This window comes from Hevea brasiliensis, chromosome 1 (genome assembly GCF_030052815.1).
Source record: "Hevea brasiliensis isolate MT/VB/25A 57/8 chromosome 1, ASM3005281v1, whole genome shotgun sequence".
Taxonomy (NCBI): domain Eukaryota; kingdom Viridiplantae; phylum Streptophyta; class Magnoliopsida; order Malpighiales; family Euphorbiaceae; genus Hevea; species Hevea brasiliensis.
Window position 1 is genome coordinate 119,430,922 of NC_079493.1, and position 11,370 is coordinate 119,442,291.

General features: G+C 35.6%; 1 protein-coding gene and 1 non-coding gene across 2 annotated transcripts; both read left to right on the top strand.

The window, feature by feature from the left end:
- The first annotated feature begins 3,871 nt into the window (after window positions 1–3,871).
- LOC131169675 (small nucleolar RNA R71) lies at window positions 3,872–3,978 on the top strand. Its single transcript, XR_009140572.1, has one exon. It is a non-coding gene; the product is annotated as a small nucleolar RNA R71 (small nucleolar RNA).
- Window positions 3,979–6,223: 2,245 nt separating this feature from the next.
- Window positions 6,224–7,872, top strand: LOC131183797 (uncharacterized). Its single transcript, XM_058154401.1, has 4 exons — window positions 6,224–6,403; window positions 6,548–6,819; window positions 6,913–7,029; window positions 7,785–7,872. The coding sequence occupies exons 1-4, from the start codon at window positions 6,224–6,226 to the stop codon at window positions 7,870–7,872; spliced, it is 657 nt and encodes a 218-aa protein (XP_058010384.1).
- The last annotated feature ends 3,498 nt before the right edge of the window (window positions 7,873–11,370 follow it).

The window sequence follows — 11,370 nt, forward strand, 5'->3', positions numbered from 1 at the left end:
CTTTGGCACCTATCACATTTGCTTACAAAGTCTCTTACATGTTTAAACATATTAGGCCAATAGAAACCTGATGTAAAGACTTTTTCAACAGTTTTTGAGACACTAAAATGACCACCATATTCAGAGGAATGACAATGGTAAATAACATCATGTATTTCTTCCTCTGGTATACATCTCCTAATTATTCCATCATTACATCTCCTAAACAAAAGAGGTTCTTCCCAAGAATAAAATTTAACATCATGCAAGAATCTTTTCTTTTGCTGCCAAGACAAATCAAGTGGCAAGACACCACAAGACAAGAAATTCACAATATCAGCAAACCATGGAAGTGCAGATTTCAACACATACAACTGCTCATTCATAAAAAACTCATCAATTGGCACAATTTCATCATCTTTATTTTCTGTTTTTATCCTAGAAAGGTGATCAGCCACCACATTCTCAACACCTTTTTTATCTCTTATTTCCAAATCAAATTCTTGAAGTAACAAAATCCATCTAATCAACCTAGATTTAGCTTCTTTCTTGCGCATTAAATACCTTATTGCTGCATGATCAGTGAAAACTATTACCTTTGAGTTGACCAAATAAGAACGGAATTTATTGAGTGCAAATACTACCGCAAGGAACTCCTTTTCAGTTGTGGCATAATTAACTTGAGCTTCATCAAGGGTTCGGCTTGCATAGTAAATGGCATAAGGTTTTCTATCTTTTATATGGCCAAGGGCGGCTCAACAACAAACTCGCTTGCATCACACATGATTTCGAATGGCAAAGTCCAATCCGGGGGTTGCATGATAGGAGCTGTTGTTAATGCCGTCTTTAACCTGCAAAAAGCAACCATACAATCTTGATTAAAATCAAATTTAACATCATGATTCAAAAGATTTGTTAAGGGTTTAGCAAGTTTAGAAAAATCCTGAATAAACCGCCGGTAAAACTCGGCATGTCCAAGAAAACTCCGCACTCCTTTGACAGTGGTTGGAGGGGGCATTTTTTCAATAATTTCTATTTTAGCTCTATCCACTTCAATTCCCCTATTTGAGATCAAATGCCCTAAAACGATCCCCTCTTGGACCATAAAGTGGCATTTCTCCCAATTCAACACCAAATCATTATCAGCACACCTCTGCAAGATTTTAGACAAATTAGTCAAGCATGAATCAAAATTAGTACCATATACTGAAAAGTCATGCATGAAGACCTCCATAATTTCTTCAATAAAATCAGAAAAAATGGCCATCATGCACCTTTGAAATGTGCCAGGCGCATTACACAATCCGAATGGCATCCTTCGATAGGCAAAGGTGCCATAGGGACAGGTAAAGGTAGTTTTTTCTTGGTCATTAGGATGGATTGGAATTTGAAAGAAACCAGAATATCCATCTAAGTAACAAAAGAATGAATGCTTGGCTAATCTTTCTAACATTTGATCCATAAAAGGAAGGGGAAAATGGTCTTTTCTTGTAGCATTGTTCAACTTCCTATAGTCTATGCACATTCTCCAACTGTATATGATTCTAGTGGGTATCAATTCATTATTCTCATTTTTAACAACTGTCACCCCACCTTTTTTTGGTACAACATGCACAGGACTCACCCACTCACTGTCAGAAATAGGGTAAATAATTCCAGCAGCTAGTAATTTTAGGATTTCCTTTTCACAACATCCTTCATTGTAGGATTCAATCTTCTTTGGTGTTCAATGGAAGGTTTACTATTTGGCTCAAGGAAAATCCTATGCATACAAACTGTTGGACTAATTCCCTTTATATCATCAATTGCATAACCCAAAACTCTTCTATATTCTCTCAAAACTCTCAATAATTTTTCATTCTCAATATCAGTCAAAGATGCATTAATTATAACAGGATATGTTCCATTGGATCCAAGAAAAGCATACCTGAGGTTGGAAGGAAGAGGTTTAAGATCTACCTTTGGGGCATCCTCTACCTTTAATGATGGTGGTTTAATCTCCAAATTTTGCACTTCTTCAAGCTGAAAAATCATGGCTTCAGGATGTGGTGGAGAACTCTCCAAGTGTTGTGTAAAAGCAGCTATGTTGTGATTGTCATCATCAATGCTCCCACCATGGACTAAGCAATTTTCAAGAGGGTCTTGTGGATAGCTTTTTCTGAAATGCTCTTGAACAATCTCATCAATAATGTCTACCCGCAAACAAGACTCAACTTCTTCATGTTTCCTTTTCATGGCTGGATTGATGTTGAAAATCATTTGATCATCTCCCACTCTAAGTGTCAATTTCTCACCCTTTACATCAATTAATGCACCAGCTGTTGCCAAAAAGGGTCTTCCCAATAAGATAGGAACTTTTGTGTCTTCTTCCATATCTAGAATGACAAAGTCCACCGGAATGTAGAATTTCCCAACCTTGATAGGCACATTTTCTAGAATGCCTTCTGGATACTTAATTGAACGGTCAGCCAATGAAAGATACATGTTTGTGGGCTTCAACTCTCCCATATTCAACTTCTTATAAATTGAAAGTGGCATTAGGCTGACACTAGCTCCAAGGTCACATAAGGCATTTGCCACACAATTATCACCTATATGACAAGGGATGGAAAACACACCCGGATCTTTGAGTTTGGGAGGTAACTTCTTTTGAATTATAGCACTACATTGCTCTCCCAAGTTGATGATGTCATAATCTTCTAGTCTTCTCTTGTTGGAAAGAATCTCCTTCAAAAACTTGGCATAACTTGGCATTTGAGATAGTGCCTCAGTGAATGGCACATTGATATACAACTTCTTTAGCACTTCAAGGAATTTGCCAAATTGTTTGTCTAGCTTATGCTTGATGAATCTTTGAGGGTAGGGAAGGGTGGGCTTATAAGGTTCAGGTGGGATGTATGGTTTCTCTCCCTCATCTTGCTCACTTTTGCTTTCTTCTTCTTTTTCATTTTTCTTGCTCTCAATTGAATTTTCTTCTTTTGTGCTCTCTTTTTCTTCTCTCTTATTTTCACTCTCTTGACCAACTTTCTTACCACTTCTCAAGGTCACAACCTTACATTGTTCATGAGGGTTTTGTGGTTGGCTAGGTAGTTTGCCATAGGAATTGCTTCCCGATGAGCTTGCTTGTTGAGCCAATTGAGTCTCTAACATGCGATTGTGGACTTGTAATTGATCCATGGTTTGTCTCATGTATTGCATTTCTTCCTCCAATTTGCTATTCATCTTGCTTTGTTCAGCAAAAAATTTCTCCATCATGCTTTCCAAGGTTGGCTTCGGTTCATGAGGTGGAAGGGATTGTTGTGCTCTTGCTTGATATTCAGGTTGTGGCTGCCTTGTGGGCTGAAATTGAGGCTGAAATTGAGGCCTATTCTGCTGCACATACTGCTGGTTATGAGCATAATTTGAGCTTTGACCTTGTTGAGCAAAAGTTGCTTGTGGCCTCCATGTTGAGTTGTTCACATTAGAGTAAGCATTTCCCATAGGTTTCTGTTGATAACCTCCTGCATAAGCAGCTTGCTCTTGCAAATAATCATCACCATAAGAAGAGTAATCAACTCCACAACTTTGAGTTCCATCTGTGTAGGCAACTTGTTGCACAGTTGTAGGAGTTGAGGTTGTTGCCTTTGTGCAAAAATCACTAAGAAGCTGAGTCAACTGATCAAATCTTGCATTCATGTAGCTAACTGAGTCAAGTTCATAAATCCCAGCCTTCTTTGGCTCAAGTGCTCTAGGATTTCCCCACAAATGGGTATTATGAGCAATCTTCTCTAATAGATCATAGCATTCTTCACTTGTCATTCTCATGAAATCTCCTCCTGCTTGTGAATCAATTGTGTTTCTTATGGCTGGAGTAACTCTGGTGTAGAAATTATGAACAATCATCCATTTGGGTATTTCATGATGAGGACATTGCTTTTCAAGCTCCTTAAATCTCATCCAAGATTCATACAAAGTTTCATCATCCCTTGGTTTAAAAGCTACCATCAAATTCCTCAAATGAGTGGTCTTCCCAGGTGGGAAAAATTGAGATAGAAAAGCTTGAGATAGCTGCTCCTAAGTAGCTATAGTAGCTTGTGGAAGTGAGTCATATCACTCCAATGCTGAATCCCGAAGAGAGAATGGAAATAAGGTGAGCCGAATCACTTCATCTGAAACTCCAGGCTGCCTTTGTGTACCACATAACATCAAAAATTTCTTCAAATGAGAATGAGGATTTTCAAGTGGACTACTTCCAAATTGTGAATTCTGAACCATTTGAATGAGACCAGTCTTTAACTCAAATTGATTAGCTCCAATGATAGGTCTGTTATCTCTCACATCTGCACATCTAGGAAAAGCATAATCCAACATGGATCTTCTTTGAGGATCATTTTGATTAACCACTTCATTTTGCCTGTTTTGCTCATTTCCTCTATTGTCTTCACCAATAGCTCTATTTTGATTCTCCATATTTTCAATTGTCTCCTCTTGCTCAAATCTTTGTTGTTCTTCTTTTTCTGCTTCCTTTCTTCTCTTGTATTCCTTTTTGTTAGCTCGACAGAATTTTTCAATTTCTGGGTTGAACAACAATTCAGTGTCACTTGTGCTTTTCGATCGTCTCATAAACAAGAAAAGTACCTGAAAAACACAAGGAACAATAGTGAAAATAAAAGAAAATAAAAATTCTAATTAGCTTAAAACAATTAAAATCCAACTTAAAAACAAACAATTCCCCGGCAACGGCGCCAAAAACTTGATACGGTGTTATCCGCAAGTGCACGGGCCACAGTAGTATAGTTTTAAAAAATATGATATCGATCCCACAGGGAATTGTGCTTAAATTGGAAATAAAAGTATAAGCTAATTAGAATGACAAAAATTAAAGATGTAAAATGAAATTTGGAATTAAAATTGGTATTTGAGGAATTAAAACTAAATCAAACAATTAACTAAAATTAATTAAACTAGATTACCAAAAATTAATTTGAAATTTCTATTTATGAAATTTGAGAGGAATTAAATCTAAATTCAATAAAAATTAAAGTGATTCTAGATATTGGATTTTTCAATATTGTTTGCATGTGGTTTATCCCTAATTTAACCAAACAAATGAGAATTGCAATTTTGAGGGAAATCAATTCTTAAATTTTTGAAACCTTTTTCAAGCATTTCAAAGTTGGTTTTCATTAAATCAAACCCTGTTTTCATGGTATTTCAAACCTAACAAAAACCCATTTAAAGCTCTAATTGATTTTTGGAAAGTTCCCCTTAATCCTCTTAGCTTATCTCTAACACCAAGAAAATAAAGTTTATTGCAAGATTATCTATCCCTAATATTCACTTTTCAGTCCATCTATTAAGGATTAAAGCTTAACTTAATGAGGGCCCATTCATCAAGCAAGGCAACAAGCTCACAAGCAATAAATCAAAATGTAACAAATCCCATTTAAATGGCTAAATCAGTTCAAAACCACAATACAAATCAATATTTACAAACCCATCTCTAGAATCTCAATCAACTACTCACTATTCATAGTTTTAAGACAAACCCAAATGTATAAATGAAGAAATAATGGAAATGTAAGCTAAGGGGTAGAAAAACCCAGAAAAATGCAGAAGGATCTGCTGAGAAAAGTGCGAAATGTGATCCTTCTTGCTGCTGGAAAAATGCGTAACGAGCTCCTCTCTTTCTCTCTTTCTATCCTTCCAAAAATGCCTCCCTTGCTCTCTATGGAAAGAAAATGATAAATGAGACTTTATATAGGTGAGGGCACGCCTAGAATGGGTAAAAAGGGGGAAGGTTCCAGAGAAAGTGAGGTAAAAAGCTAGAGTAATGGAAATGCCACGTCAACCATTTCCAGTAAAAATGACATAAGCCGAGTCAGTTGTGTCGTGGGTTGTGTCGCGGGTTGTGTAGCTCTCGGCCTGAATATCTGACGATCGACACAACTTGCGACATAAGCTAATTCGGTTGTGCTGCAGGTTGTGTCGCTCTCGGCCATTTTTTACTCAACTTCAAAATTTTTGCAATTCGACTTTAATCTCCTCCAAATGGCTACTCTGATCAAAATACATCAAATTTCTCTAAATTTACCCTACAAAACAAATAAATTCCAAAAATTAAACTAAGAAAAGTGAAAATTGCAAAATTGACTAAATATATACTAATATCTATAATAATGGCTATGAACAAGGGTAAATTATGTGCAAAAATTACACCTAAATGATGATCTAAAATGCATGCATCAAGGGCCCTCTCCTGTTAATGGGGGATTTCAATCAAATAGGAGATGGCTATGTAAGGAAAAGTGGGAGAGCTGAGATTAGAGGAATAGAGAAGCTAAAATATTTAATTAATGATTTAGGGTTTACTGATTTGCAGCTAAGTGGTAAGAAGTATACATGGAGAAATTCCCATGCGGCAAGTAGGATTGATAGGGCTTTGGTAACACATCATTGGATTGATAGCTTTCTAAATTTGGTTCTATTAGCACTACCCCGAAGTATTTTGGATCACAACCCAATTTTGTTTTCAAAGATCGGATTTCATTGGGGTCCAAAACCTTTTAGATTTATTAATGCCTGGTAGTCATGGCTCAGTTTTGGAGAGTTAATTCAGAATCTTTGGAAAGAAACTTTGTCAACATACCCTAATTCTCCTCTTCCACTTAGAATGAAGCTGCTGAAACAGAAATTAAAATTATGGAATGCAACATTGTTTGGCAGTATTGAGACTGGATTGGGTGCCCTGAAGCTAGAATTAGATAAATGGGACGATAATGATGAATTGAGAAGGTTATCACCTGTGGAGGAAGATGTCGTGATGAAATTAAAGGAAGAGCAAAAGATTTGGCTTGTCAGGTAGGAAAGCTTGTGGAGGCAAAAAGCTCAAATTAACTGGTGTAAACTCAGTGATAAAAACACCAAGTTTTTCCACCTACAGTGTTCTAACAGATGGAGAAAGAACAAGATCAATTCAGTTTTGGACGGGGGCAGAGTTTATGGGGAAAAGGAGGAAATTAGAAAGGTTATTGTAAACTACCAGGATTTGCCAGGATTTTCCCTTGTCTGGTAGAACTCCTAATATTGAGTTTAAGCACTTGAGTTCTTATGAAGCTAGACAATTAGAAGCTCCTTTTAATTTAGAAGAAATTAAGAAGGTAGTGTGGGCATGGTTCGTCTAAGGCACCAGGTCCTGATGGTGCTAATTTCTTATTTTACAAGAACAAGCAAAGTGTCCGGTTCCTCTGCAGCAAGCTCCTATGGCTTTGAAACATACTCCCCCATGCATCTTGCCACAGGTCTCACATATGCGAACAGACAATGATCCTCTGGACATCTACTGAATAGGTTTGGTTAGCCTTTGCACTGATAATTTGCCTCTGCCACATCTCCAAGTACTAGGTCCCCTAAAACTCTTCCTCTTCCCCGAACCACTGCCTATACTTTGAACAGTCGTCTTCATACTCTTTTCTTTCTCTCCCACTCCCTTCTTAACTGTCTCCTCAAGTTCTACTCTCTATAGCTCGAGAGCCTGTGAAACCAAATCTAAGAAATTTATGTACCGGAAGTCCACTACTTGCTGCAACTTCTCATGGAAAGTTTGGTGTTGGCTTGTGAAATGTGGGTAGTTGCTTTTGTATATCAGGCTCAGTTTTTTATTTCTTTGAGCAGTGGTCTTATATGCCAATGGGTGTTTTCAAAAAGTCTTTTGGACAAATTTATTATTTGCTATCATTTGGTTCTTGTGACTTGCTAGAAATTAGAAAGTGTTTTAAGGGCTAAGAATGCCCTGTTTTTTCTTTATGCTCACTAATTTTATTCAGGTTGTCAATATGGATGAGAGCTCTTAATGCCAACTTCAATTTTTCTGGTTCGGATTTACTTCTATCTTCGAAATCTGTTAAGAGCTAGTCTAATATTAGGAGGATCGCCCTATTGTGTTTTGGAGTCCTCCTTCGATGTCTAATTTTAAATGGAACGTGGATGGGCCTTCAAAGGGTAAGTAGGGGCTAGTGGAATTGGCGGTGTATTAAGGGATTATAATGGTTGTTTCCTTTGTATTTTTTCATGTCCCTCAGGAATTAAAGAGTCAATATTGTAGGATTGATAAGTGTATAATTTACTAATTTTACTCGCATCACATTTAGTGTTTCTAGTGTATTTTTATACCTAATTCAGTTGATTACAGTATATTTATCAATTAGGCATATTTAGATAGTTGTTGGAATAATTGTGTTAAATAGAAAAATTTTCAGTATTTGCATTAATCTGACGTTTGCTATATTTTTTAGGTATTTCTAAAGTTGTGGGTTTCTAAATTAGTGCTGTTTAATTCATTGAAAAGCTAAGTCAGATCACTACAAATGATAAAAGGGGACCAAAGCCCAAATCAATCTCCAAGGTTGTCAAAATGAGCTATGGATCTGTTACAAAAGCCCACTCTTGATTTGTCACAACCAGTCTTGAGATTTATTTTTTATCTGGAGCTCCGGAGGTCCAAATGAAGCAAACCCAGGCCTAATTGAACCTTAAGAGTCACCTCTACAATTGTTGCCAAGGGCTGGAAGTGAGATAAGGCCATTTTAATTGTCAAAAATGGTAATGAAGTTAAAATTATGGGCTGGACCATCTGTCAAAACCAGTTTTGATTTTTAGCTCATAACTTGAGCTGTAGACCTCAAACTTGGGCAAATGAGTACCCGTTGGAAAGCTAAGAAATAGGGCTACAACTTTCCTAAAAAAGGCAGAGACAGATTCGAAAGGGAAGTGGCTGAAAAACTGTCGTGATTACAGAGCAGAAAATTTATCTTTTGAATTTCAAAACTTTTCCAAGTTTGGCTCTTATTTTTGGATTAGGTTTTCGAGTATAAAGACCATCTTTGGGCAGCAGCCAAAATAACCATTCATACCTTCAAACACCATAGAAGACCTTCATTTTCCATTCTCTTTTTAGATTTCTTCTTTATTTTTCTTTAATTTTCTGTAAGCCATGAACATGAGTGGCTAAGTTTTAAATTCAGTTCAAGGGATTCTAGTTCTATTGTATGATTTGTGAGACTAGGTTCTTAATTTAAATTATGTCTTTTTGAATATCTATTTGTTTTCCGATTTCATTATTTTTGATCTATTGAATGATTTGCTAAAAAGGCCTATTAGTTAATTGTTTGATGTGATCAATTGTTAGTTCATCTTCATAATCCGTAATTATTATGTAAGATTGAATGTGAGTAGAAATTAGATTTTATTGATTATGATCTAAGTTTTCGATAATAACCTAAAGAAACAATAGGGTGAATTAAATAATTTATACTTTATAAATTGTTGTTCAGCTTAACTACTTTCTGTTCTTAAAGCAGTTATTAATTTGATAAGGATTGTTTAATACCAATTCAGTTAATAATTAGAGTCAACAAGAGTGCTACGCTCGAATTGATGAGTATAGGGAAGTGAGGGGTTTTACCTCACTGTTTGGTAAATCTACGTTAAGTATTCAATAAGAAATAATTGTATTTCTTTTGTCTATGATCGAGTCATGCATTGGAATGTGAATTACCTTGGACTGAAGTTTGTTTAAATTGAGAGTTTCATATTTAAATTAGTTCTTTAATTTTTGAACTTGATTTCTTCTGAGTATAGGCTTGAATTGATGAGTATAGGAAATTAAGGGGTTTTACCTCACTGTTTGGTAAATCTACGTTAAGTATTCAATAAGAAATAATTGTATTTCTTTTGTTTATGATCGAGTCATGCATTGGAATGCGAATTACCTTGGACTGAAGTTTGTTTAAATTGAGATTTTCATATTTAAATTAGTTCTTTAATTTTTTAAATTGATTTCTTCTGAGTATAGGCTCGAATTGATGAGTATAGGAAATTAAGGGGTTTTACCTCACTGTTTGGTAAATCTACGTTAAGTATTCAATAAGAAATAGTTGTATTTCTTTCGTCTATGATCGAGTCATGCATTGGAATGCGAATTACCTTGGACTGAAGTTTGTTTAAATTGAGAGTTTCATATTTAAATTTAGTTCTTTAATTTTTGAACTTGATTTCTTCTGATTTTCTTTTCCTATTACACAAGTGCACAAAATTTAGTAATTCGGTCTCTAGGGTTCGACCTGGATTGCCACTTACAGCAGAAAATATTTCATTACTGGTAATTTCAGTTAATTTAATTTTTGGTGGATTCGACGACCATCAACAATTGTGGGCTATTGCCAAGGCATTAGAGCTAAGTTTGAAGATGCTGGATCAGATTAGTTATGCTTCTTCTATCAATAGGGAGTCAGACTTTAAAGTCTCTTTATCCTGGGTAAATTGCCCAGAGAAGGCTCCATGGAGGCTATCTTTTATTATTAACTCAATCCTAAATTTTTTACAAGTGTTGCACAATGTGTCATTCATACATTCTTCCCAAGAGGCAAATTCAATTGTAGATGGGCTTGCTAAACAAAGGGTGGATTGCAAGGAAGATTTTATTGCTCTTTTGTGATTATGCATTGCTTATTGTGATGTTGGTTTTGTTCGTTGTGATAAGGGATGTGTCTGCGATATGTTTGTGGTTTAGTGGATATGAGGCAAAAATGTGTTGCTGCTTTTGCTTTACTGCTCTGGTTGTGTGTCCCCTAAAGGAATTTTTTATCGTGTGTCTCTTTTAGCCATACTCTTTATGAAACCAACTCAGTGGCTGATTCTCTACCAAAGCACTAATATTTTGAATCTTTGTAGTTTCAGGTGCAAGCTTTCATCTGGTATTTGTGGATTGGTCAGCTTTTGCTTTGTTTTTGTTTCTGCAATTTTGGTTTCATTGTCTACACTTTATTTTTGTGTTTTGTTGGGTTTTTTCATCAACATTGCAAATTAGTTGATAGGTGGGTATATGGCGCAGGGTCTATTGATCTTGGGCTTTGCTTTGCTGGTTTTTCCCCACCTGCTGTCTTCTTCTTTTTCAATTAATAAAATTTCTATGCTTATAAAAAAAAAAAAACCACAATTTTGTTGTAAAATACTTACAGTTATAATTTTATAGCACCAACATGCGATAATTCATATATTGCTGTCATAAACTTAGGACAACAATTTTTATACATTTGGCAGTAAAAATAAAATAGATAGATGGGATCCACATACTTGTATCTTGAATCCATGATAAACCAAGTCTAAATAAGTTTTTTCCTTTCAATTTATTCATATACTATTACTTTCAATTCAAAAAATCTATCTTCAGGATGTTGGGAAATTGGGAATTTTGTTTCTTTCTTTCCAAATCTTATGTGTTGGGAATATGCAAGTATAAAATTTTCATATCGAAAAAAGATGAAATTAGTGAGAGACATATTAGTGAAAAGGACCCAAAGACCCATTGCCTTAAAGTTTTAGATTGCATGTGGTGTCAAGCCCATGAGAGTA

Coding starts and splice junctions, on each gene's coding strand:
- LOC131183797 (XM_058154401.1), top strand. CDS start 6,224: ATGGGGGATTTCAATCAAATAGGAGATGGCTATGTAAGGAAAAGTGGG. Junction 6,404..6,547: donor GTAGGATTGATAGGGCTTTG/GTAACACATCAT, acceptor AATGCCTGGTAG/TCATGGCTCAGTTTTGGAGA. Junction 7,030..7,784: donor CCAGGATTTTCCCTTGTCTG/GTAGAACTCCTA, acceptor AATTTTATTCAG/GTTGTCAATATGGATGAGAG.